Source organism: Podarcis melisellensis, assembly GCF_964234715.1.
Source record: "Podarcis melisellensis genome assembly, chromosome: Z".
Classification (NCBI taxonomy): domain Eukaryota; kingdom Metazoa; phylum Chordata; class Lepidosauria; order Squamata; family Lacertidae; genus Podarcis; species Podarcis melisellensis.
In genome coordinates this window covers 18,620,699-18,648,613 of record NC_138547.1, presented here as the reverse complement: position 1 = coordinate 18,648,613, position 27,915 = coordinate 18,620,699, and the positions used below count along the sequence as shown (strand labels likewise).

At 45.8% G+C, this 27,915-nt stretch overlaps 1 protein-coding gene across 3 annotated transcripts; it reads right to left on the bottom strand.

Annotated features, from left to right (window-relative positions):
- Positions 1-13: 13 nt before the first annotated feature.
- CCDC187 (coiled-coil domain containing 187) lies at positions 14-27,730 on the bottom strand. 3 transcript variants are annotated; one of them, XM_081897768.1, is made up of 14 exons: positions 27,471-27,730; positions 26,669-26,788; positions 24,387-24,863; positions 22,677-22,757; positions 20,215-20,346; positions 19,160-19,815; positions 17,848-17,918; positions 17,160-17,728; positions 15,892-15,985; positions 12,758-12,855; positions 10,274-10,425; positions 6,769-6,941; positions 3,898-4,064; positions 14-3,104 (listed from the first exon to the last, which is right to left on the bottom strand). In XM_081897768.1, the coding sequence occupies exons 3-14, from the start codon at positions 24,703-24,705 to the stop codon at positions 1,726-1,728; spliced, it is 3,891 nt and encodes a 1,296-aa protein (XP_081753894.1). In that variant the 5' UTR covers positions 24,706-24,863; positions 26,669-26,788; positions 27,471-27,730; the 3' UTR covers positions 14-1,725. The 3 variants fall into 3 exon arrangements, with proteins under 3 accessions (XP_081753894.1, XP_081753895.1, XP_081753893.1); XM_081897769.1 differs by lacking the exon at positions 26,669-26,788 and having other exon boundaries at positions 24,387-25,087; XM_081897767.1 differs by lacking the exon at positions 26,669-26,788.
- Between the last annotated feature and the right edge of the window lie 185 nt (positions 27,731-27,915).

Here is a 27,915-nt window from a genome sequence, read left to right as displayed (position 1 = left end):
CCCTTTTAGCTGTTTTTTTTTAATCCAACACTTTATTTATTTCTATACCGCTAAATTACCAAACATATCAAAGCAGTTTAAAACCTTAAAAAAGTTAAAAACTATATGATAAAAGATTTTAAAGTTAATAACCATTTTAAAGAGAGAAAATCTGACAATGGAATGAACTCCCTCAGAAGGTGGATAGGACTCCCATTTGTTGGAGGTTTTTAAGCAGAGGTCGGGTGGCCATCTGTCATGGATGCTTTAGTTGAGATTTCTGCATTGCTGGGGGTTGAACTAGATGACCCTCAGGGCTCTTCCAACTCTCTAAGTCTATTATGATGTGAAGCACCACACCACACATTTAAACACACATTTAAAATGCATGACTTCCTCCAAAGAATCATGGGAACTGTAGTTTCCCCCCTCACAGAGCTACAATTTCACACGTCCCCAGGAAGAGGGATTGATTGACAGTGGAATGGACTCCCTCAGAAGGTGATGGACTCTTCTTTGTTGAAGCTTTTTAAGTAGAGGTTGGATGGCCACTTATCAGGGATTCTTTAGCTGGGATTGCAATATTGCAGGGAGTTGGACTAGGTGACCATTGGGCTCTCTTCCAACCCTACAATTCTATAATTATTAAGCCACTCTGAGAATACTGTAGCTCTGTGAAGGAAATAGGGGCCTCCCAACAATTCTCAGCACCCTTAAACTACAGTTCCCAGGATTCCTTGAGGGAATCTTGACTCAAATGGCTGGTGTGGAACCCTTTTTCATTTCAAGTTTTAACCAAGAGACTTCTCTGCTTCCATGTGAGCCGCTGCTGCTTTTTAAAACTGTTCTCAGTCCAGGAAACCACTTTGTGGTCCCTGAACAGAATTTAAATGAACCCAAAGCATTTCAAGGGATGGAGAGCAGGACGCCGTTTATACCTCATAGAGGCCCTTGTTTTCAGGAAGGATTGCTGCGTGCGTCAGTGTCTGAAAAAGATGGATGGTGGGCAAATGAAATGCAGAGTTTAACGGAGAAATAATCATTTCCTATGAAAGCTAATGACTCCTCTGGAGGCCGCTACTAAGATTTATTGACCCAAGAGGTTAATATTGATCAAAGGCACGGCAAAGAAAATATTAGACCTTGAAAGAAGGAGAATCACGAGACGGAGGCCTCGCTGGTAACGATATATCTGGCTGTCAGCCTGGAGAGTGCTGGGCACATAATGGTAAAGGGAGTTTAATATGTCTCCCGTGTTCCGCAAGCCCCATTTTGACTCTCCAATCCGTTATTTTATAGCTAACTCCTTCCCTGGTTCAGCTTCCTGATTAATCTGTTCTAAAGGGCCGCTCTCCAATTGCACCACTTGCTCGAGATGGGTCCTTTATATCCTCTTCGTTAATTTTTTAAAACTATAAATCGCCCCCCTAAAATGCCACCCTGGCTTTTGATTATGCCATTCCTAAAAAGAAAAAGAAAAACATATGGGTCAAACTTTTCCCCACACCAACAAAGCACTTGAAAATTGCTAAGGGTCTTGATGGACCACTTAATGATATTTTCCCCCTGCCCACCTTAGCAACTGTAGATGCTGTACGATTCTTTAGCTGTGATTCCTGTATTTCAGGAATCAGATCAGGTGGCCCTTTGGGATCCCTTCCAGCTCTACAGTTCTATTATTCTATGAACCTCCTCTGGCCTACACACTTCAGATGAGGACAGGGCATTTGTTTCCATGGAGGTATTTCATGTAGGGAACAGAAGTTGCTCTGGTGGAGACTCAGGGGGTGTGGGAAGATCCTCGCCTTGGGAGGAAAAGGAGACATCTTGTTCGGTCAGAGATGGCATATCATTGCTTTCATATGTCAGAAAATCGTCAACAGGTGATAACAGATCTTCCTTCATTTGAGACAGAAGCTCATCGCTGAAAGTCCCTTCGTCGCTTTGCAAAAGGCAGCTCTTAACTTGGGGTTCCTCCACAGGTTTGGTGGAACTAGAACCAGGCACTGCCACCCCAGATTCCTTTTTGCTTTGACTACGTATTGCATTTTGATTTCCTTCTGATGCCAGATCTGTGGGTTCAGGGGAATGCAAACAGGTGCTATCCTCTTCATCACCCAGAGATACTCCAATGATCTGTGCAGTAGCACCTTCACACGGCCTGCTGTTGCTGGAGCAACTTTCATCACCTGAATTTTCTGTATAACTATTGGCACTCTCCAAAACGGACTGGGATTTGGAGGAACCAAGTGAATCCTGGAGCTGGTCAGTGATAGGATTCACACTTTTCAAAGACACTTTAGGTGCTTCTCTTACAGGCTCATGTTGGCTTTTCAATTTGGATGTGTTTTGATCTTCACCATCCCCTCCAGTTTTGCTGAGGGTTGATAAAGGGTCCTGACCCGCAGGATGCTGAAAGGCACAGCTAGGTGAGGAAGTGCTCTTCTCTTCCCTGGCCCATATATGAAACAACATCTTGCCTTTGCTGTTTGCATGAGGCCACTGGTCTGAAACTCTGGAAGAGTTTGCCTCTTCTCTAGTCTTTGGTGTCTGGGCTTGAAAGAGAAGGGATCTTGGCCCTCCACTGTTTGATAATACCACAGAATCAGATTGGCTCTCTGGCCTGCCTTCTGGGGCCTTTTCCTGGCTGCGCATAGGTGGCATGCCATCTTGATTTGAATGGGCACTCCAAGAAGCAGCTCGGAAGTGGTATCTGCTGCCAGATGACAGCAACTCTCCATCCACACCAGTTTCTGCCTGTGACACAGCAGCGATTGTAGGAATCCTGTTGCCACTACAACTGTCAGGGGGCTGTTCCTGGAAGGCAAATTCCTCTGGCAGGCTCACATCTGTATCTTGAAAGGAATCTTCCTTCTCAGAATCAGAGGCAGAAAGGGAGCTTCTGGAGATATTGACTAGAACTGCACGGGCCTTTAGAAATTCAGAACAAGACCTGGGACTCTCCAGCATTTGAGAAAAGCCAAATGATTTGGCAGAGGATGTTGCAGAAGACAAACTCCCTGGACTCCTGTCGGAGGCGGAACTACAAGGATTGTTATCTTCTTTGGGATTCTCTGTCAGGCAAACGTTCTCCATGCAATGCTCTTCCTCATTTTCCACATGACCTGGAAGGAAACAGAAGACAGGCAGTTCTTACTTGCTAGCTGATTTTATTTTATTTTTTTGAAAATTATTTTGTCACAAGTAACAATGCAAATGTTTGAGAGGTGCAGAAGAAAAATCAGCATGCCTTTTTGACATTACCTGGTCCACAACTTAAGGATGCAGAGTGGAGAAATGGTTATTGCAGAGAGAGAGAGAAACGATACTGCAAATATAAGGTCATGGTTTTGCGGAAGCACAACCAAGTGGTCAGTAATACACCTGGAACACAACCAAATCCAGATAAAATAGGAAAAATTATGGCCAACCGGATGTCCCAATGGGACAACTGCAGGCAGGCTCTAAGCACAAGAACCCTCTGCCTCTACTGTGGCTTCAAGCAATAGGTATCCAAAAGCATTGATGCCTCCAACAGTGGAGGAAGAGCATAGCCATTATGACAAGTAACCATCAATACTCTTCTCCTCCATGAATTTGTCCAATTCTCTTTAAGCTATGCACGTTGGTAGCCATCACTACCTCTTGTGCAAGCAAATTCAATAGTTTAAATATGAAGGACTTTCTTTTATCCATCCTGAATCTTCCAACACTCTCCATTGGAGTTCTCATATTATGAGAAAGCGAGAAAAAGTTTCCTCCATCCACTTTCTCCATGCTGTGCATCGTTTTATAAACTTCTATCGCGTCATCTCTTGCTCATCTTTTCTCCAAAGTAAAAAGTCCCAAATGCTGTAAACTTTCCCCATCACAAACACATTCTGCAATGTGCCCCACAAGCACCCTTTCTATCCTTACCTGTGATCTCCAAGCCACCAGGCTCTAGGATGGGACCTGCAGATCCTTCCCTGTAAGAATTAAGATGCTCAGCCTCTTGACACCCCAGCTGTGGCTTCCAACCAGGGGATGCTGCTGCCATCACTTGATCCCTGTGTGACAACACTTTCCCACACTTAGTGCCAAGGCTGCATACAGAGAGAAGGCGACAAATCAATTGCGGGGTTATCGAATCATAGAATTGTAGACTAGATCATCTAGTCCAAACCCATGCAATGTGGGAATCCTAGCTGCTACTAGGCCTGTGCCCAGTTATCACAGCTAACAACCATTGAGAGGCCTCTATATGCCAGTATTTGGTTACTGTAATTTGTTCCATGTGGGGTTTCTCTCGATCCAGAGGCTGCAGTCAGTGCAGAATTCTGGCCTTATCAAGGAATGAGGATTTGTCAGCACCTGTGCTCAGAGAACTGGACTAGTTATTGATCTGCTACTGGGCCAAGTTCAAGGGGTCCCCATTACTGACAATAAGTGTTGGAAATGTAAGGAAACTGAGGGAACATTCTTTCACCTCTGGTGGACGTGCCCAAAGGTTAAGGCTTTCTGGGAAATGATCTATAATGAACTGAAAAAGGTATTTAAGTATACCTTTCTTAAGAAACCAGAGGCCTTTCTCTTGGGCATTGTCGGCCAGATGGTGTTAAAGAAGGATAGAACCTTCTTTATGTATGCGACAACAGCAGCAAGAATACTCATCGCAAAGTATTGGAAGACACAAGATTTGCCCACCCTGGAAGAATGGCAGATGCAATTGATAGACTACATGGAACTGGCAGAAATGACTTGCAGAATCCGAGACACGGGAGAAGAACAAATGGAAGAGGATTGGAAGAAATTTAAAGACTATCTGCAAAAACATTGCAAACTATTTGAATGTTAAAGTGATGCAGGATATAAAGATAGTGCGGCATTAGTGACATAGTTGAAAGGAATATGCAAAGATGTTTTATGAGTAATAAGTAAAGAAATATAGCAAAATTAATCAATGTTAAAATGATGGGGGATTAGAAGATAAGTGGTTAGTAGCGGTAATGGTTAATTTAAAAGAAAATAAGCAATATTAAAATTAGTCAAAATAGAGGAAGGATTTGCTGAAAATAAACTAGAAATTGGAATACAGAAAGGGGAGGTGTGAGGAAGTCGGGAAAGTAAGCTACAAGAAATTAAGATTTGAATTTATATATTTCTTTTTGTTTTTTTATGTTTTATACTGTTTTTTGTCTGTTATTGTGTTGTTTTGTTTTGTTATGATAAAATTTGTTTAAACTTTAATAAAAAATCTTTTAAAAAAAAACAAGGGGTCCCCATTAGCCCTTAACAACTAGGGACCAGTTTACCAACAAAATCCCCTTGCCCCACCTGTGCCCACTCAACTGCTTCGATCGGTGGAATTGGCACTTCCACAGGTGGCCCATAATCCCTGTTCTGCTTTTGCAATAACATGAAACTTTTAGTGCAGCAGCAGCTACACTCTGGAACTCCCTGCCTATTGATATCAGGCGGGCACCTTCCCTGTATTCTTTTCAATGCCTGCTCAAAACATTCTTGTTTAGACAAGCCTACCCGGATGCTTAGAAAGCTGGTGTGAATTTTCACTTGTTTAAATATTTTAACTACTTGTATTTTTAAAGTATTTTATTTTTTCCTTGGTTTTCTCGTTTCATCTTTGTCAGCTGCTTTGAGGGTTCCCCTCCCACACACCATCAAGTGGTGTATAAATCTCATGAAATAAACGAGCCATGAAATAAATGAGTTACGGAAACGGAATAAGGCGTCCAAACACTTCCAAGGACAGTGTGTTTGCGGTGGAGCTCGGTTAGCCATCTCACCCCATTCCTCGCCCCATCAACAAGAAGCAAAAGTGAAGGCAGCCATACTTTCGACAGGCCCGGCTGACCTATAATCAATAGTGACGTGACTTATAGATCAGCTCCATGCAAAGATTTATTGGAGAGCCTTTCCATTAACAAAACATGCAGCCTTCTGCTGGCTCCCAGTGCTTGGTTTATGGGAACTGACAGTACATGAAGGGTTTGCGGGGGTAGGATTTGTGGTGGGCTTGTGGAGCAGAGAGGGTGGGCAACGCCTGCAGCCTCCCCACTGGATCATCATAAAGTGCCCTTAGCACTTGCTCAGTGTCACACAGGCAGGCCCTCCTGACTTGACCTGTTCTGGGGAGACAGTGAGAGGCAGAGCCAGAAAATGGAGAAATGGACAGCCCTTGCACGGAATCAGGCCAACAGTCCATCTCTCCTGGCATAAGAACATAAGAAGAGCCTGCTGGATCAGGCCAGTGGCCCATCTAGGAGGGGAAAACCATGCATGACACCCTGAGCTCCTGGGGAAGGGGCTAGAACATGGGTAGGCAAACTAAGGCCTGGGGTCCGTATCCAGCCCAATCGTCTTCTAAATCCGGCCCATGGACGGTCCAGGAATCAGCATGTTTTTACATGAGTAGAATGTGTCCTTTTATTTAAAATGCATCTCTGGTTATTTGTGGGGCCTGCCTGGTGTTTTTGCATGAGCAGAATGTGTGCTTTTATTTAAAATGCATCTCTGGGTTATTTGTGGGGCATAGGAATTTGTTCTCCCCCCGCCAAAAAAAATATAGTCTGGCCCCCCACAAGGTCTGAGGGACAGTGGACTAGCTCCCTGCTGAAAAAGTTTACTGACCCCTGGGCTAGATCTATAACAAATAAATAAAAATAAGTAAATAAGTAGCACATAACAATGGAGAGGTTTTAACCTAAGTCCTTGTCCACTTGACAGTTCAGACCAGCGGCCACTTTTAAGCAAAAAAAAAAAAGGAGGGTTTGTCTTTTCATTCCTTACGTGTTGTAAGCCTCATCCTGGAGTCGTTGTTGGCTGCTTCTGCCTCCTGAACTTCCTGAAGATGCTGCACTGAAGGTTCCTGAACCAGAGGTCTCCTTCTTGCCCCCTTCCTCCTCCTCCTCCTCCTTCCCCAGCACAAGAGCTCTTTCAAAACAGGCTGGTTCTCCAGCATCCTGAAATGGGAAGGGAGAGAATTTATTTTGAGGGAATAAGGCTGAAGTTCCTGCATTGCAAGGGGTTGTGCTGAGACTACCCTTCCTTGTGGGTCCCTTCAACCTCTCCAGTTCTATGAACTTGGAAGATGGTGACTTCTCTTTCATTGGAGGCTTTTAAACAGAAGTTGGATGGTCATATAATCCTCGTTCTGCATTTGCAATAATTTAATCTTTTAGTGTGGCGATCTTTGGAACTCCTTGCCTGTTGATATCAGGCAGGTGTCATCCCTACATTCTTTTCAGCACCTGCTAGAAACATTTTGTTTAGACAAGCCTGTGTTTAGAAAACTGATGTGAGTTTCAATCCATTTATTACTATTTTAACTTTTTGAAAGTCTCCAATTACAGTATTGTCATTCATTTTTTTGTAAACGGCCTTGATATTTTTGTTTTGTTTTACGATTAAGTGATGTATGAAATGAATAAATAAATGTGAAATTAGCATCCTGCAAACAGCAGGAAGGGAGAATCCCCGATGGGTCCCTAACATTAGTTAGGTACAGAGGTTCTGTATTTAAAGCAGTATATTTATGCTCATTTTTCACTGTATTCATGACCATTTGAAAAAAGGGTGCACAATTTTTCCAAGGACTAGAATGGAATAATGTTGGAAATATTGTGGGTGCTAGTCATAAAGTGGTCTCCACTCCACAGCTGGTGTTTCTCTGGTTAAAACAAAACAAAACAACCTGCATAAAGTAAGTATCAAGGCATTAGCTTTTTAGCATCAGGCGAATATCTTTTTATTTTGTATTTTCTGGGACCTGTTTAGTCGTTTTAATCTTTGCTGCTAATTTTTGATGCTGGTTTTTTCATTTCATTTTTATTTTTCCAAATCAAATAATAGTGTGGTGTGATGGTTTAGAGTATTGGGTTATGACCTGAGAGACTAGGGTTCGAATCCCCACTTACCTATAATAATAATAACAATAATTTATTTGTATCCCGCCCGCCCTGGCTGACAGAGCGGCTAACATCATGAAAACAACACAATATGCATAAAAATCAGACATCAATTAATTAAAATACATCTTAAAATTAATTCAGACAAGTTAAAATCTGGGCAGGTGGCAATTATCAGGTTGGAACTGAGAGTGGTTAATACTTGCCAGGACCTACTGTTTCCACTGATGATACAAGGACCTGTAAGCAGGTTGGGGGCCTCCTTCAGGCTTGTTTTATACAAAGGAAAGTAAGTCCAACTGCATGCTGCCCAAAGGCTTGGCTATGAAGCTCACTGAGTGATCTTGTGCCAGTCACTGTCTCAGCCTAACCTACCTCACAGGGATGCTGTGAGGATGAAATGGGGAGGAGGAAGAGAACCATGTACACCGACTTGAGGTCCTTGGACAATGAAGGTTTTATATAAATGCAATAAATAAATAAATAAATAAGAACTCAGGGCCATCTAATGAAGCTGAGTGTTGGAAAATTCAGGACAGATAAAAGAAGCACTTCTTAGTTAAACTATGGAACTCACTGCTACAGGAGGCAGTAAGGTGGGTGGCTTAAAAAGAGGACTGGACAAATTCATAAAGGAGGAGAAGGGCTAATGATAGTTATGGTACTTGCCACAGTGGCTGTGCTCTTCCTGCACTGTCTGAGGCAGAAATGGTTCAAGCTGCAGCAGGGAGAGAGGGGTTTTGTGCTCTGATCCTGCTTGCAACTGCTGTGAGAACAGGATGCTGGACTAAGTGCATCATTAGCCTGATCCAGCAGGGCTTTTCTGATGCTCTTATGGAACCTCCAGATGCAGAGGCAGACTATCTGAATTACTAAGTCCTGTGAGACACTTAGCCACTGCAAGAACAGGATGCTGGGCTTGGTAGCTCATGGGCCTGATCCAGCAGGCTCTTCTTATGTACTTATGTTCTTAGCTTCCATCTCAGGGCCCTCCTGTAAAAAAACCCAAAAGGATCTTCTCCTGCCCAGAGGCCAGAGGGGGGTCCCCTCTGCCTGCCTGAGCAGCTGCTGCCAGCACTGCGCTGTCCACCTCTCCTCCTGCAGGAGCTCATTCTGCTGCTGCAAGAGCAACTGCCTGTCCTGGTGGGAAGACCTTGAAAAGTTCTGCAGGTTTGGATTTCCGCCTGAAGGGAAGCAGAGGAACAGAGGGAATAAGGCTGCCTCCCCTTTGACCTAAGAAGAGCCTGTTGGGTCACAACAGTGGCCCACGTAATCCAGCATCCTGTTCTCACAGCGGCTGAATACCCCAAAGAACCTGGGAATCGAGATAGAGTGCTCCTGGGCCTGGAGGTTCCATAAGATGACCCTTGGGTGCCCCGTCCAACTCTACAATTCTATGATTCTATGATGATGATAACAATACTAATAAAAATATATTTATATCCCGCCCTCCCCAGCTGAAGCTGGGCTCAGAGCGGCTAACAACAGTAAAAATAATACAGCATTCTAAAATCAATTCATTCTAAAATCAGTTGAAAATCAGATTAATGGCAACCATTGGGCTAGAGTTCTATGTTGTTGTTGTTGTTTAGTTGTTTAGTCATGTCCGCCTCTTCGTGACCCCATGGACCAGAGCACGCCAGGCACTCCTGTCTTCCACTGCCTCCCGCAGTTTGGTCAAACTCATGTTCGTAGCTTTGAGAACACTGTCCAACCATCTCGTCCTCTGTCGTCCCCTTCTCCTTGTGCCCTCCATCTTTCCCAACATCAGGGTCTTTTCCAGGGAGTCCTCTCTTCTCATGAGGTGGCCAAAGTATTGGAGCCTCAGCTTCACTATCTGTCCTTCCAGTGAGGACTCAGGGCTAATTTCCTTTGGAATGGACAGGTTTGATCTTCTTGCAGTCCGTGTGACTCTCAAGAGTCTACTCCAGCACCATAATTCAAAAGCATCAATTATTTGGCGATGAACCTTTTGTATGGTCCAGCTCTCAATTCCATACATCACTACTGGGAAATCCTCATAGAGTTCTATGAGGATTACCAAAGGAGGGGGTCAGGCTGTGCCTTGGCCAAAGGCCTGGTGGGACAGCTCTGTCTTGCAGGCCCTGCGGAAAGATGTCAAGTCCCGCAGGGCCCTAGTCTCTTGTGACAGAGCGTTCCACCAGATCGGGGCCACAGCAGAAAAAGCCCTGGCTCTGGTTGAGGCCAGCCTAACCTCCCTGTGGCCCAGGACCTCCAAGATGTTTTTGTTTGAAGACCGTAAGGTCCTCCGTGGGACATACCAGGAGAGGTAATGTAGAATATCAGCAGCCCTGAAGGGGGCCCCCCTTTCATAACCCCCAAATCATATATGGCTTAGAAATGAGCGGGAAGTACAAGCCCCATACCTGGCTGGTGGGATCCGTTGTCTCACTCATTTCACAAGATTCTTTTGCAGGGATGGTTCCGCCAAGGAGCTGGTTGGTGGGAGGGGACCTTAGGCCAGAGACCTGGTGCCCCTGGGGGGGAAAGCTGCCAGCAGATGCCTTAGGCTGGAGCCCTAAAGAAAGAACATACAAGCATCAGAAGAGTCTTCTAGATCAGGCCGAAGGTGGCCCATCTAGTCCAGCCCCCTATTCTCAAGCAGGACCCGAGTGCAAGAGCACCCTCCCTTCCTGTGGCGTCCAGTAATTGGCATTCAGAAGCACTGCTGCCTCCAGTCATGGAAACAGAGAATAGTCACGGTGACTAGTAGCCCTCAATATCCCCTTTAAAAACCACCCGTCACTGCCTCCTGTGGGATAGAGTTCCACAGTTTAACTATGTGCTGTGGGAAGAAGGGCTTTCTTTAGAATCTACCCAATAATATTTGTGTTTGGCAGTCATCAGGTGGTGGCTTTTCTCGTCCTGTTCTGACATTTGCCTACATAATGCCCTCCTCTCCTTTACACACGTCATCCTGAGTGTTTTAGAGCACAGAGAGTCTCGCATTAACTGTCTGAAGTGTCACACACCCTATTTAACTCTCAGGAGGAGCAGTTTGCATCTCAAGGTATTATTCAAAAACCACTCTCCAGCCCCAGTCTGCTAAATTGCTTCTCACTGACACCCTTGCAGGGTTTAAGCAGAATCCAACAAAATTCCTAATTAAGATAAGCAACGGAGGAAGAGAAGATTAGGTGTGTGTTTTTTTCTTATTATTTTAGGCCGGACAGCAGTCTGTTCCGTCAATGGCAAATTCTCTGCCCTGTTTTAAAAATAGTGTCAGCAATAATCACTTAATCCAAATTCATGAGGCTGCACTTTTAAAAACATCGCAAAACAAGCTGCCTTCTATCTATCACCACTGGCCCATCTAGCTCAGCATTACCTGCACTGACTGGCAGCAGTACCTCTGCGGGTATTCCCAGCCCTACCTGGAGGAACCGCAGGGGATTGAATCTGAGACCTTCTGCACGCAGTTGCCTTCTGCAGCAGAGCAATGCCCCATACCCTAAAAATAAAGATTATAGTCCTCGTGGTTCTGGGGAAAGGGCTGAAGATGCTGGAGCAGGACTCTGCTCTAGGGATGGGAGGCTATTGCTCTCTGTTTGGGATAAGTGGGTGGTTTAAACCAGGGGTAGGCAACCTAAGGCCCGGGGGCCGGATGCAGCCCAATCGCCTTCTCAAACCGGCCCGCAAATGGTCCGGGAATCAGCATGTTTCTACATGAGTAGAATGTGTCCTGTTATTTAAAATGCATATCTGGGTTATTTGTGGGGCCTGCCTGGTGTTTTTACATGAGTAGAATGTGTGCTTTTATTTAAAATGCATTTCTAGGTTATTTGTGGGGCATAGGAATTAGTTCATTTCCCCCCCAAAAAATACAGTCTGGCCCACCACATAGTCTGAGGGACGGTGAACCAGCCCACGGCTGAAAAAGGTTGCTGACCCCTGGTTTAAACCTTGCCAAAGGCACTACAGTACAGTATTTTATAATCACCTTGTGCTTAACTATTAAGAGAACAGCGCTCTCTGGTGGCCTAAAAAAGACAGTGGAGCCCCTCCAGGGGGACATATATTACTGTATAACTTGCATTAGTGGAGAACAGTAGTTTAAGAGGCACCTAATGAGTTCAGATATTGGAACTTTGGAACTCCCGGTCTCTTGATATCAAACAGGTGCCTACATTGCACTCATTTTGGTGGCTACTAATAACATTCCTGTTTAGATAAGCCTGTCCGGATGCTTAGAAGGTTTAAACTATGGTTGCAATTTTTTTTATTGATAATTTGTTTTATCTCTTTGTATACCTCTTTGAGCTTTTGATTTGTTTTACAATCAAGCAGTATATACATTTTATGAAATAAATATAAAAATAGAAAATATATGCTGTCTTAATTAATTAATATTTTACTTCTCCTTTTTGCTGTATGAGTTTCACATTAAAAAGTGATTGCTGCATTGCAGGGGGTTGGACTAGATGACCATTGGGATCCCTTCCAGCTCTACAATTCTATGATCTAAGTGCCTTTACAAATTGTCTACGGGCAATAATAATAATATGTTTTTTTCATTCTAAGGTCCGGCACACAAAGAAAGGTCTCAGATGATGATTGCAGGATCCAAGTCACTTCATATGGGAAGAGAGGGTCCTGAAGGGATTGGGGTTTTATGTAGGTCAAGAGCAGCACTTTGAATTGGGCCTGGAATCTAATTGGTAGGTGGCACAGTTTCTGAACTGTCTTCAAGGACAGCCCCACCCCACCCTAGGCTAGGCGGCAGTCTAGCCTAGAAGTCACCAGAGCATAGACACCAGAAATTAGCTGTGACTGTAGCTTGGTGGAAGGCACTCCATGTCACCGAAGAAGGGAGGGAGAGAAGAAAAGGTTTGGGAAGAGAATCTCCTCACCCTGAATCTTCCCATGATAGGGCTTCTCCCTGGGGTCTTCCATTCTGAAATTCTGGTGGGGGGCAATGCAGGTTTCCATCAAGGGGCTGGTTTGTGGCCTGATATGAACAGAAAGGGAGAAACATAAGCTGCATTTATTTATTTGCTGAACCATACTGATTAAAAACAAAGACCCTTTGGCAGTCAACATAAAATTCCTATGAAAAATCACAATAATAAAAACAGGCTTTGGAAACTAGGGGATGTAAGCAATCAATCAAGTGGTGCATACATTTTATTAATTAATATGAAATCAATATATCAATCAGGTTCCTCTCCAATAACTGAACAGAGGATTTGTTTCTAGTACAAGAGAGAACAAGACAGTTGCTCATCCAGAAAGCAAGGGAAAATAATTACTTTCTGACTTTAGCATGCCACACACAGTCAGCATAGAAACATAGAATTGCAGAGTTGGAAGGGACTCCCAAGGCTCATTTAGTCCAACCCCCCTGCAATGCAGGAATCTCAACTAAAGCATATCAGACAGGTCCTCTGCTTAAAAACCTCCAGTGGAGGATGGCCCACTGCATTATGAGGTTTTCATATGATGAAAATAATAATAATAATAATAATAATAATAATAATAATAATAATAATAATAATAAATATTTTCATTTGTTGTTCTGCCCTCTTTTTCTCTGGCCCTGCCCACCACTGGCAGGTGGCCCCAGAAGGCTTCCGAGAAGACAATGTGGTCCTCAATTTGAATAACGTTCCCCCCTGGCCATCCCTGTACAGAAGACGGAAGAGCATCTGACATTCCTGGCAGAGATACCAAGGCCAAGTCTTGGAAGCCGCAGGGAACCTCTTCAAAGACTTGACTGCCAAGCTGAGCTAAAAATATTAGAGGGAAATGTGTGGGAAAAGCTAATAATAATAATAATAATAATAATAATAGGCATTTTATGGAGTTCCAAGGGAAGGGACAGAACAGCAGCAGATAGAAGGGAAATGTTTTTATATCATCCACAATTAACTAGTAAGAGAACTTAAAAGGAGAATAAGAAGGAGCTCTCCCACTGAGCTGTGACCCCCTAAAATAAAGTAAGACTCTATTTCTCATTTTTGCTGAATTAAACAGGGAACACAGGAAGGCACCAGCCCTAATAGATGCCTTTGGGGACTGAATCTGGGATCTCCTGCACCTGGGGTGCTCTGCCACTGCAAACCCCCCTTTGTTGATGGTAAAGGAGCAGGGTGCCATGGCCTCCCGCTCTCACCCCCCAGCACCCAAAGAGAGCACCTTAATACCTCTAATCTCTCATCCCACAAAGGATGTGGAGTTCAGAAGAGACAAAGTAATCACACTGATCGGGAAAAAGAAAACCCAGCTCAGCCTTTTCTGTCTGGTTTCTGTACCGTTGTCTCCCAAGCCAGGTCAGACACAGCTGAGGATCTCTTCCTCCATCTGGACAGGAAGGAGTTTCCTCGGCCTGAAGACACCCAGCTGTTGCTGTCATAGAGACCCGCCCCTTTTTTGTGGGGGGAGAAGGAATAATAATCCAACCCCCTGCAATGCAGGAATCACAGTAGAGAGACTAGGAAATTCACAGTTGTGCCAACACAGCTCAACTGAAAGAAATGGAAACTGTAAGGATTGACCACAGGATCTATCCCAACCTCCTCTTCTCATGCAGCTGCCCAAAGGGAAGTCCCTGAGCAGCTATGGGGATCCTTTGGCGCACCCAACTGGCATGGCTTTTGCATGGGCTGGCAGTGCCACCCTGTGGTCAACCTGTAGAACTGCTCTTCTTTCTTTATTGCATTTATAGCCCACCTTTTTCTCCAGTGAGTTCAAGGGTGGTGGTGATTAGTCCCCTTTTCTTCATGGAGTCCCCACAACAACCCTGTGAGGTAGGTTAGGCTGAGAGTGAGTGACTTGTCCAAGTGAGCTTCATGGCTATGTGGGGATTTGAACCCTGCTCTCTCCCAGGGTCCTAGTCCTCATTTAATCCCCAGGGTGGGTTAGGCTGAGAGGCAGTGATTGCTCCCAAGGATAAACAGTGAGCTTCATGGCTGAGTGGGGAATTGAATCCTGCTCTCCCAGATCCAACACTCTAACCACTACACAACACTGCTCCTCTTCTCTGGGTTCATATTAAAACACACACACAAGCAGGCACCACACAAAGCCGAGCTTTCCAAACTGTGTGTTGCGACACATGTGTCAGCTGCCCTGTGTAGTTGTGTCGTGCGAACACTCCCCAAGCTCCCCGGAAAGGGGTTAGTTTAACTTCCGGCACGCTAGTAAAAATGGATTACTGTATCGTGAAATGATGCATGTGTTAAAAGTGTGTCACCAACATGAAAAGTTTGGAAAGCTCTGCCATAAAGGAACTGTTCATGAACAGAAAGTCACTGTGCTTCACAAAATCCTTGAACTACCATTTGCAGAAGCTGAAAGCCGCAAAGAGGCTCTCTGGGAAACTGGAGCACCCAAAATCCTTTTTTAAGATATTTGCATTTTGCAAGGAGAGTTTAGAACATAGCAGCATAAAGAGAGCCCTGCTGGATCAGGCCAATGGCCCATCTAGCCCAGCATCCTGTCCTCACCGTGGCCCCCAACCACATGCCCCCAATGGGAAACCCACAAGCAAGATCTGAACGCAAGAACTCATCCCTCCTGTGGTTTCCAGCAACTGGCTTTCAGAAGCATTGCTGCCTCCATCAGAGCACAGCCATCATGCCTAGGAGCCATTGATAGCCCTCCCCTCCATGGATTTGTCTAATCATTTTAAAGCCATTCATGTTGGTGGCCATAACTGCCTCCTGCAACAGCAACTTCCATAGTTTAACTCTGTGCTGCATGCAGATTAGACCAATTCATGGAGGAGGAGAGGGCTCTGGTTGGCTACAAGCCATGATGGCTCTGCTCTGCTTCCACAGTCAGAGGTAGTACCAGTTGCTGGAATTCACAGGAAAGGAGAGGGCTCTTGTGATTGGGTTCTGCTTGCAGGTTTCCAGCAGGCTCCTGGCTGGCTACCCTGGGGACAGGATGCTGGACTGGCCATTGGCTTGATCATGCAGGCTTTTATTGCGTTCTGATGGGGCACCACAGCAGTGAAGGTGCATGAGGATCAGGAGGTGCTTACCTTCGGGTGAGGAACTGCAGATGTGGTGTGGCAGGTGAGGCACCTGGCGTCTCAGGGGAGGGTCCTCTTTGAGGTCCCCTACTTGCAAGAAAACCTTTAGAAGAAAAGGAAGGATTATGTATGGACGGCTTTGAGTCCTGAGACCCAAGCTCAGTTTTTTCACAATGAGGATGATGTCTAGGTGTCAAATGGGTTTTAATGGGTAAGAATCGTAGAGTTGGACAGGATCCAGAGGATCACCCAGTCTAACTTCCTGCAATGCAGGAATGTGCAGCTGTCCCATGCGGGGATCAAACCCACAACCTAGGCATTATCAGACCCACACTCTACCCAACTGGGCCACCTTCAGAGAGGATATATTAGTTTCAATTTATCCCTTCAGGAACCCGTGTGTGTGGGTTAAAGAGAGTTTTAAAATCCCATCCTTGGCAGCAAAATTAGAAGTATAGGAATTAGGTTGCAAAGCCTCTTCTTGAGCAAGTCCAGTAACAAAGTAAGCTGGCTTCCACCTTTCTTACCCCTCTAAGCAAAGAAATCAGACAACAGACTATGATTACTAACTGAATAGTCTTGCATTGGTCTTCAGCTACAGCAGCAGTACAAACAATGCAGGTAAAATACAGTGGTACCTCGGGTTACAGACACTTCAGGTTACAGACTCTGCTAACCCAGAAATAGTACCTTGGGTTAAGAACTTTGCCCCAGGATGAGAACAGAAATTGCACGGCAGCAGCAGCGGGAGGCCCCATTAGCTAAAGTGGTGCTTCAGGTTAAGAACAGTTTCAAGTTAAGAACAGACCTCCAGAACAAATTAAGTTCTAAACCCGAGGTACCACTGTATTTACAGTCAAAACAATTTCGCGCTTGTGCCTAGGAATGAAGCAAGCATAGAGCATGTCTGGTTGAGGAGAGAGTAAATGGAAGAAACAGGTATTTATATACAATGGTACCTCTGGATGCGAATGGGATCCATTCCAGAGCCCAGTTCACATCCTGAGTAGAGTGTAACCCACGACTGTGCATCTGCGCGTGCGTGGGTCGCGATTCGCCGCTTCCGCGCATGTGTGCGATGTCATTTTGAGCGTCTGCGCATGTGCAAGCGGCGAAACCCAGAAGTAACGTGTTCTGTTACTTCCGAGTCGCCGCAGAGTGCAACCCGAAAATACTTAACCTGAAGCTACTTCAACCCGAGGTATGACTGTATTGAGTGCTGGGATAGCTCAGTTGGTACAGCATGGACAAGCAACCCAGGAAACGCCTCAGCTCACCTTTCCACCTTTCCTTGATGTTTTTTGCACTGGCTGCATGTTGCTCTTCCGCCTCAGAGGAAAGATCCCACTGCGGTCCCTTACCATGAACTCTGGCAATGGACAAGAAGGCCCAGATCCTCTCCATGGCAGCCTGGGTTGCTGCTGCTCCTTCTGGAAGGAGAGAGTTCTCCTGAGCATGCAGTGATGGACTACGGAAATAGTTGGGGTCCCAAAAGGTATTTTCACATGCTGCAGGTGGAGCCTCAGGCTTTGAGGTGGCAGAAGGTCTCTCTGACAGAGATGGGGGTCGCGTTGGCCACCCTTGGTCCCCTGAAGATTCAAGTGGCCTGTTTCTGGCCCTCAGCCTTTTGGTCTCATTTTCTAGCCGTTCACTGAGGCTCCTGGCAAGAAGGCCAATGGCTCTGACTTTCTCTTGTTTGCTTCTGTGGGGAGAAAGTCTGGACATTTCCGATGGGGCAACATCCAGGTCCCTCAGCCTTAGAGGGCTGTGACTAACACTAGTGCGAAACAAATCTGAGCTTCCGGTCACTTCTGCTACTATCTTGGACGCCTCTGGGCACTCCTCACTGACAAGACAAAAGAACCAGAAAGGAAGGAAAACATTATTCAAAAACCCCAAAATAGCACTGGTTGCTTCAATCCTATCCCACTCCTCAGCACCTGGGAGCGATGGCAACCATCTTACCTGGGAAACCCCACCTCACCCCTCAGAAGAGCACGTGATGTTTGGCGGACCCAATGAGAGACTTCCGGTTCCTGAAATGGAAAAGAGCATCCACTTTGCAAAAATGCTGGAATTATTTTATAGAGCAAGCTTTTCCCAACCTGGTGCCCTCCAGTTGGAATCTCATTTCCTGTCATTGGTTCAGGTCCTCTCTTCCAGAGCAGCAGAAAACAAGCTTGCTCCATTTCCCATGGGACAGCCCTTTAGATATTTGAAGATGGCTATCATATCTCCTCTGGGTCTCCCTTTCTTCAGCCTACCCAGCTCCCTCAGCCATTCCTCTTAAGGCTTGGTTTCCTTTATCAACTTGATCACCCTCCTCTGTCCACATTCCCATTTGTTAATATTCTTCTTAAATTGCAGCACCCAGAACTGGACCGAGAACCCCAAGTGGGGCCTGACCAAGGCAGAATAGGGGCGCTGTGGGTAAAAGCCTCAGCGCGTAGGACTTGCCGATCGTCAGGTCGGCGGTTCGAATCCCCGTGGCGGGGTGCGCTCCCGTCTTTCGGTCCCAGCGCCTGCCAACCTAGCAGTTCGAAAGCACCCCCGGGTGCAAGTAGATAAACAGGGACCGCTTACCAGCGGGAAGGTAAACGGCGTTCCGTGTGCTGCGCTGGCTCGCCAGATGCAGCTTGTCACACTGGCCATGTGACCCGGAAGTGTCTGCGGACAGTGCTGGCTCCCGGCCTATAGAGTGGGATGAGCGCACAACCCTAGAGTCTGTCAAGACTGGCCCGTACGGGCAGGGGTACCTTTACCTTTTTATGACTTCCTTTGATCTGAACACCATACTTCTGTTGATGCAGCCAAAAATAGCATAGAGGGGGGTTTTTTTTTGCTGCTGCATCACACTGTAGACACAGGTTAAGCTTGTGGTCTACTAAGATCCGTAGATCCTTTTCATAAGTCCTACTGGCAAACCAGGTGTACCCCCATCTTATATTTGAGCAGCTAGCTATTCCTGCCTACATTTGTCCCTATTGAAATTCATTTTGTTAGTTTGAGCCCAGTTATCCAATCTGTTAAGAACATCTTGAATCCCAATTCTGTCTTCTCTGGCATTAGCTAGCTCTTCCAGTTTGGTGTCATCTGCAAATTTGATGAGCATCCCCTCAATTCCTTCATCGAAGTCATTTATAAAGACATTGAGGAACACTGGGACCAGGACAGAAGCCTGCTGCATTACCCTTTTTTGCTGCTCTCTCTTGGACTTTTGAATTACAACTCACCAACCACTCTTTCCACCAATCAAACACACATCTTATATCCTTACCGGGCTCCGGTGATGCTTGGCATACTTTGTTGAAGTGCTTCCTCGGTTGAACTTCCCCCCCACTTCCTCCTCTGTGTAAGTCTTTCTCCTCCTGCTTCTGCTGAAGGCTTCCTTCTGCTTCCTCTCCACCTCTTTTAGCCTCCTCTTCCTTGCCTCCTGTGCCTCCCTTAAAGCTCGCTTTTCTTCCCGGGCCATCTTTCTCCTTTCTGCCATCTTCTGCACCATAAATTCCCGTACCTCATCAATATTGTAGGGGATTCTCTTCCTCTCTCCATCCAACCTGGGCTGGTTCTCCATTCGGGAGGTCTCCTTCACCCTCCCCTTGCGGATGGCTGAGAGTATTCTGGGGCACATCCACCCAGTGTCTGCAGATGCACTGTGGACCTTGGGGGAATCCTTGGTTTCCATCCCATCAGAGCAACCTGCTTTACCCTTGCTTCCAGTTTGCCTTTGCAGATTTCCTGCCTCCCTTTCTAGATCTGGATATTCCTGGTTCCTGCAGCCTTGGCAGATTTTGTTCAATCCTGCAGCACCATCTGCTTCTCCAGCTTCTGCTGCTCCTCTCTCCATGACATGATCTTTGCGGTGCGTGCCACCTCTCCTTCCTAAAGAGCTTTGTTCTACCTGGGACATGGTCAACAAACCTTTTTCCGGTTCTGTGGAAAGCATAAGAACATCAGAAGAGACTGTTGGATCAGGCCAATGGCCCATGTAGTCCAGTATCCTGTCCTCACAGTGGCCAAATAGCCTTAAGAACCTGGGAATCAAGACAGGCTGCCTCTGGAGCTGTCAGTTCCATAAGAATCAGTCCAAAGGGGGCCCATCCAGTTCAGCATCCTGCCCTCACCATGGCCAATAAGATGTCCACAAACAGGTCCCACTTTCCCTTTCTCTGGTTTCCAGGAACTGGGTTTATTTTGTTAAACCACCAGTTAACAACGAGGCAGCAATGCAACAAACCATGCTGGTTCAGTGGAGATCTATTTTCACACTTATTTTTAAAGCTTTGCTCTCCAGAAATGGGAGTGGGGAGGAAATGTCAAAAGAGGACATACCTGGGGTGCCCTTTGCTGCCATCCATAGAGAGCTGCTGTTCCCTGGCCTTGGGTATTTCTGGGCTTGGCCCAGGATCCTCCTGGCCAGCTTCTGGCCTTCCCTCCAGGCAGAAGGACCAAATAAATGGGCTCCTAGATTAAACACATCAGGAAAAGGGTCTTTGAGGAGTGAGAAATTCTCCAGACAGCTGCATTTGTAGCTGCAAAAACTCTGGAACTCCCTCCTTATTGACATCAGGCAAGCAGCTTCACTGTAATCTTTTCAGCACCAGCTAAGAACGGTTTTCTTTAGACAAGCCTGTCCAGGTGTTTAGAAAGCTGAGTTAGAATCTATTTTTCACACTATTATTAACTCTTCAGATGTACTAATTTATCATTGTTACAGATCGTTTTATTATTTACCTCTTTTTTTTTTTGTAAATCACTTGGAGGGTTTTTTCTATGATCAAGCAGGGTTGTGAACAACATAAGAATAGCCTGCTGGATCAGGCCAGTAGCCCATCTAGTCTGGTCTCCTGTCCTCACAGTGGCCAACCAAATGCATCTTGGGAAACCAGCAAGGAGGATTCAAGCACAAGAGCCCTCTCCCCTCCTGTGGTTTCCAGAAGCAACTGGTATTCAGAAGCATTGACCATAGAGGCAGAGTAGAGCCATCCTGGCTAGTAGCCATTGATAGCCCTCTTCTCCATGAATTCTGTTCCTTGCTTAAAGCTCTCCTTCACTGGAGGTTTTAAGTGGATGGTGGACGGCCATCTGTCAGGGATTCTTCGGCTGTGATTCCTGCATTGCAGAGGGCTGAATTAGATGACCCTTGGGTGTCCCTTCCAACTCTACAATTCTAGGATTCTTTGTGCACCTACCTGAGCCTCCTTTCCCGCTCCTCCTTCCCATGAATAGATGAATATTTTACAGCCAGTGTGGCTTAATTTTTCATTAACTGCTTCAAATCACTAAGTGCTAAGCGCTTTGCCTCTGACCTCTGACCTCCCATCCATCTCACCACTGACAAACGATGAAAAGGACCTTCCTGGGGACTGAGGCTGACAGTTCCCTTGATGAATGTGGGTGGCAGTGGCCCTCCCTGCGAGGGAGGCACACTAGGCATTTTTCAGGCCACTCGTTAAAACAAAGCAGGAGGGAGGAGGAAATTATTGTCTATTTCATACATTTTAAACAGGGTTCAGCGAGCAAAAAGCCCCCTCCGCTGATGGAGCAGGAACAGGGGATAAGTTTACAAAGTTATGCCTGGCACAGGAAAAAAAATAGATAGAGAAAAGTTTTCTTTCCTGTCTCATAACACCAGAACTTGTAAGCATCCAATGAAGCAGAAAGTTGGAAGGTCCAGGATGGATAAACGAAAGTGGTTCTTAGTTAAACTGATGGGCCACCATCTTCAATGGCTTTAAAATAGAACTGGAAAAATTCACGGAGCAGGAAAGGTTTATCAATAGCTAATCTTCATGAGAAAGCCAGTGTGGAAGATGGAGTGGTTAGAGTGTTGGTTGGGAAACTAGGATTGTTGTTGTTTAGTCGTTTAGTCATGTCCGACTCTTTGTGACCCCATGGACCAGAGCACGCCAGGCACTCCTGTCTTCCACTGCCTCCCGCAGTTTGGTCAAACTCATGCTGGTAGCTTCAAGAACACTATCCAACCATCTCGTCCTCTGCTGTCCCCTTCTCCTTGTGCCCTTAATCTTTCTTGGGCTCCATGATCACTGCAGATGGTGTCAGCAGCCACGAAATTAAAAGACGCCTGCTTCTTGGGAGAAAAGCAATGACAAACCTAGACAGCATCTTAAAAAGCAGATACATCACCTTACCAACAAAGGTCCGCATAGTTAAAGCCATGGTTTTCCCAGTAGTGATGTATGAAAGTGAAAGCTGGACCATAAAGAAGGCTGATCGCCGAAGAATTGATGCTTTTGAATTATGCTGCTGGAGGAGACTCTTGAGAGTCCCATGGACTGTAAGATCAAACCTATCCATTCTTAAGGAAATCAGCCCTGAGTGCTCACTGGAAGGACAGATCTTGAAGCTGAGGCTCCAGTACTTTGGCCACCTCATGAGAAGAGAAGACTCCTTGGAAAAGACCCTGATGTTGGGAAAGATGGAGGGCACAAGGAGAAGGGGACGACAGAGGATGAGAAGGGTTCAAATCCTTCCACTTGCACATGAAGCTCACTGTGTGGCCTTGGGACAGTCACTTTGCCTCTCAGCCTAACTACCTTGCAGGGTTGTTGTTGTGGGGATTAAATGAAGGGGGACATGCTTGGGTTGGGAAATAACTGGGGAATACCAGTTAATCCTGAAGTCCTGCAAAAGAAAAAAAAATGGCTGGCTGGCTGCATGGATTCAAAAAGCATGAAATGCAGGAATGAATGAATGAATGAATGAATGAATGAATGAATGAATGAATGAAGAATGGGTCCAAGCAGCACACACACAGTCCACCATAACTTTACCTCTCTCTTTCTGAGACATCTCAGGGGGAGGAATCATGTGTGATTTGCGCCTCTTCTCCTTTCCTGACGTTCCTCTGCGGTCTTCATCAGTGAGAAAAGTCACATGATACATTAAACTCAGATTTTGGCAATGCACTACAAAACCACAAATAAATATATATTGGGGGCAGATTCTCCAACAGCTAAATCCTGCTATGACTTGGACATTTCAGCACCTTCTTTCCATCAAAGAGTTCTGGGAACTGTAATTTACCTCATGTTGTCCTGCAATTGTATACATATGATTGCGTATCATCTGACCCGTCTACTGCAATTATTAAGTTTGCAGGTGACACCACCATAATGGGTTTAATAACAGGTGGAGACGAATCAGCGTATCGAGGGGAGGTCCAAAAAATATCTACATGGTGCCTAGGGAACAACTTGCACCTTAATATCAGCAAGACAAAGGAGATGGTGTTGGACTTTCGGAGGAAGAGAGGAGAACTAGCCCCGCTGTACATCGGAAAGGGCTGTGTGGAGAGAGTCTCTTCCTTTAAATTCCTAAGAGTTTATCTCAGTGAAGACCTTACTTGGAAAATCAATACAACCCAGGTGGTTAAGAAAGCCCAACAGAGACTCCATCTCCTCAGAGCATTGCAAAAGAACAATGTCAATCAAAATTTGATGATCTCCTTCTACCAGTCCACAAAAGAAAGTGTCCTTTCATACTGCATCACGGTGTGGTACGCTGGTTTGACATTAACTTGTAGGAAGTGCCTACAGAGGGTGGTGAATACAGCACAAGATATTATGGGCTGTCTCGTGAATCTGCTGGATGACATCATGGAAGAACATGAGTTAAATTCTCAGGGATGATTCACACCCTGGCTAGCACTTTCTTGATCTCCTGCCCTCAGGCAGAAGATATAGAAGTATGATTAGTTGTACCAACAGGGTAAAGAACAGCTTCTATCTGTGGGCTGTTAGGCTGCTGAATGAAAATATAACAACAGGGCAACTGACTTTCAAGTTTGGTGGGTCAGTAAACGAGGGGAAATAAGACTAAGAGAGCTGAGTGGGGGGTGCTCATGTAATCTCACTGTATACAAGTTGTACAAGTGACAATAAAGTATTTCAATTTCAATTTCAATTCCCAACAACCATCAACAGATTACAGTGCCCAGAATTCTTTGCATGAGGAAATGTGCTTTGAATGTGCACATAGTCTTTATAGGTGAACTGGTGTAACATTAACAATAATTTTGACAAACTGGGCAAATTCCTACACGAGACAGCTATTAGCCATGGTGGCAGAGCTCTATCAGAAGCAGTGGTCCTTTGAATACCAGTTACTTGAAGCCACAAGGAGGGAGGCTGATCATGTGCTCGCATCCTGCTTGTGAGCTTCCCATAACGGGCATCTGGATGGCCATTGTGAGAACAGGAGCCTGGACTAGATGGGGCCCCTTGGCCTGATCAACCAGGACTCTTTGGGTGCTCTTGTGAAACCTCCAGGCCAAGAGGCAAACTATCTGGATTCCTAGGTTGTTAGAGGCATTCGACCACTGTGAGAACAGGATGCTGGACATGGACCTGATCCAGCAGGCTGTTCCTATTCTCTTAATAATAATTCTTTGCAGGGATTTCTGCATTGCAGGAGTTGGACTATATGATCCTGGTGCTCACTTCCAATGCTACAATTCTGTGATTCCAAAGCAACTAACTTACCTTCAGAAGCTGGATCTGGAATGTCAACGATGTGGGCAGCCGCCTTGCCAACCTTCCTCTTGAGAGTCCTTGTACCCAGAGTGGGGGCACTCCCCTCTCCCAGGGCACGGACAAGACACCGCCGTTGTTGCTCCAGTATCCGCTGCTGCAACTCCTGCAGCTTTTTGTCTGGAGGGGACTTGCTTTTGAGAGCCTCCAACAACTTCTGAGCAATATGGCAATGTCCGGGGATGCTGGCTTTAGATTTGGCCAGGTGGCCCCCACCCTCCATCCCCCAGCCTTCAGCTGGGGGGACCAAGGAAGATGGATGGAGCTCCATGGACCCCCTTCCGATGGATGGATCTTGGCAGGATGACGCAAGCTGGGAGTCTCGTCGATGGGCCAGCCTCTACCCCAGTACCCCAGAGTCACAGGATTCAAGGTCCCAATCCTGGGTGAAGGGGTGTCTTGTCCATCCCAAAGGAATCCTCCTTCAGCCTAAGGGAAAAGCCAGGAGAGTCATTGCAGAGTCCCACCCACACATTTGCAGAAAATAGGAATCCAACAGGTGCAGCTTCCCAGGCAGGTAGGAGCAAGAAAAGGAGCTGAGGAATTCAGAGCTGGCCCTGGTGTTTGGCTGCCTGAAGGGGAGGTCAAGGTTGCTCTCTGCCCAGACTGGCGGTGGGAAGCAGAAGCTCTGAGACCCTTAGCACCATTCAGAACTTCATTAAACACAATGGGTAGAAGGGGAAAGGATTAGTTTCTGAATTGTACTATATATTGCTTAATGTAAATTATGGATCTATGGAACCACTTAAAAGATACGGGAGTTGGATATCGGCACATAAATTGTTCCTGAGGATTGCAATACAATTTCAGAACTGCAGCCACTAAGGTCTGTTTCCAGTTTTCTTAGGGAAAACTCCTTGAAATCACTACACAGATGGTACTGCATTCCTTTGCAAATGTAAAAAAAAAATAATGTTTTCTTCTGTATTACCTTATTGTTGGAGGGATTGCAATAAACTTGGTACATAGAACCATAGAATCATAGAATTGGAAGGGAACCCAAGGGTCATCCAGTCCAGCCCCCTGCAATGTAGGTTTTCATTTATTGTGTGGGAATGTCAATTTGTGCAAAAAAAATTGGAATTTAATTTTGACAGAAATTATAACTATTACCAAAGACACTATTGTTTGTTATACAAAATCAATGTGACTGAATATTTTTGATGGTACCAATGTAGATATATTGTCAAAATAATTGGTCATATATTGTATTTTTCCGTATATAAGACTAGGTTTTTTCCTTTAAAAAGATTGTCAGAAACCAGGTGTTCGAGAAGGCAGAGCTCTATACATTATATATAATATTGTATAAGTAGAGAGTATATTTTTTACCATATATATGCTGGCATCTGCCTATCTTGGGAGACAATGGAGCACCTGCCATATATATAGTATATTGTATATACACTAAGTATACATAATAAGACCCTGTGTGGTGTAGTGGTTAGAGTGTCGGGGTAGGACCTGGGAAAGACCAGGGTTCAAATCCCCAATTATCCATGAAACACACTGGGTGATATCTTGGGCCGGTCACTCACTCTCAGCCTAACCTCCCCACTCCCCATTTAATCCTCCCAAGGCCAAGGGAGCCTCATAGCCGAATGGGGGGATTTGAACCCTGTGCTCTCCCAGGTCTGAGCTTACGATGGAAGGGTTCACAGCATTAACACCCCTGAAGGTAGCAGGCTTGGATTCAAGCAGAAATCAGGTATGGCTCTGTCTCCAAGCTGGACAGCCTGCAGTCTCACACAACTCAACTCCAAACTGTGGCTTTTGTCCTTCTAACTACCAGGCAGTTGAAGGAGGAGGGACCCACCCATTATTCATCTGGCACGGAGCCACTTCCTTGGTTACTTTAACTACCAATATTTAGTCCATTACCTTGCCAGGAAGCTAGCCTGGCTATTCCAGGAATTAAATCAGTACTGGATCCAGGAATTAGAAGGGGGCTCAGGCCAGGGGTGCCAATCTGAATAAAATATGGGGTGCAGGTAAACCCCACCCCACATAATTGATCACATGCCACAGCAATACCCATCAACTTGGGGGAGGCCAGCCCCCTCAAATTTTTTATTGGGGGGGGCAGAAGGGACCTTGGTCCCCAAGAATTGGCTGCTATGGGTCAGGCATACAGTCTAATACCCTCCCCAAATAAATAACAATATTTTGAAACAACAGAGAGGCAGAGACTCATAAATAAATAAATAAATAAATGGGATTTCCTTGTGAGTTACCTTCCTCTCGGGACACGGGTGGCACTGTGGGTTAAACCACAGAGCCTAGGGCTTGCCAATCAGAAGGTTGGTGGTTTGAATGGGGTGAGCTCCTGTTGCTCGGTCCCTGCTCCTGCCAACCTAGCAGTTCGAAAGCACGTCAAAGTGCAAGTAGATAAATAGGTACCGCTCTGGCGGGAAGGTTTCCGTGCACTGCTCTGGTTTTCCAGAAGCGGCTTAGTCCTGCTGGCCACATGACCCAGAAGCTGTACACCGGCTCCATTGGCCAATAAAGCGAGATAAGCGCCGCAACCCGAGAGTCGGCCATGACTGGACCTAATGGTCAGGGGTCCCTTTACCTTTACCCTTTACCTGCCTCTCACCAGGACTTCCTGCTGCAGGAGTTGGCTAACATTTCATGCCTGGGTCAGCAAATGCATTCAGGATCTGTCTCTCTGCAACACTATGGACTCCTGCAAGAGGCAGGGGTGGCTTGCCTATTTAGATGGCTTTTTAAAATTAATGGAGGAGCAGACTATCGATGGCTACAAACTAGGCATAATAGCTATCCTCTGCCTCCATAGTCTGCAGGAGGGCAGAGGGCTCTTGTGTCCTGGTCCTGCTTGCTGGTTTCCCACAATGGGAATCTGGTTGGCCACTGTGAGAACAGGTTGCTGGGCTGGATGAGCCCCTGGCTAGATCCAGCAGGCTCGCCTTATGCTCTTAACAGTTAAAACAGATCATAGCTTCATAGAATTTTAGGGGCTCCAAGGGTCACCCTTTAAAAACCTGATAAAATAAAGGAGATTTATTTGCAGGTTACCTGTCTCTCGCTGTGACTTCCTGCTGCAGGATTCGGCTAACATTGCATGTCCTGGATCAATGAATGTGTCTCGGGATCCCTTCTTCTGCATATGTGGAGAGCATATGTGGGGCATTTCATTGCTTTTTCTCTGCTGGCAACAGGCAACACACGCCTCCGGTTTATGTTTTCCCTGACAGAAGCTGTGTGTATCAACACTTGCCTGCCTGGGCTTGCCAGTCCCTGGCACTTCCTTCTGTTGGAAGGAGAGAGGAGGAGGAGGACCTTGGCAGCATGCAGAGTCAAGACTGCACACCTCCCTCTCTGCTGCTCTCTTGTCTCAGTTTGTTGCTCGGGGAATAGACATTCCACAAAGCTTAATGTTAAACTGTGGAACTCCCTCCAGCAGGAGGCAGTGAGAGCTACCAACCTAGATGGCTTTAAAAGGGGGGTATTGGGTTAAACC

Coding starts and splice junctions, on each gene's coding strand:
- CCDC187 (XM_081897768.1), bottom strand. CDS start 24,705: ATGGAGCTCCATCCATCTTCCTTGGTCCCCCCAGCTGAAGGCTGGGGG. Junction 22,758..24,386: donor TCCAGATCCAGCTTCTGAAG/GTAAGTTAGTTG, acceptor TCACTGATGAAG/ACCGCAGAGGAACGTCAGGA. Junction 20,347..22,676: donor GATGTCTCAGAAAGAGAGAG/GTAAAGTTATGG, acceptor TGTTTAATCTAG/GAGCCCATTTATTTGGTCCT.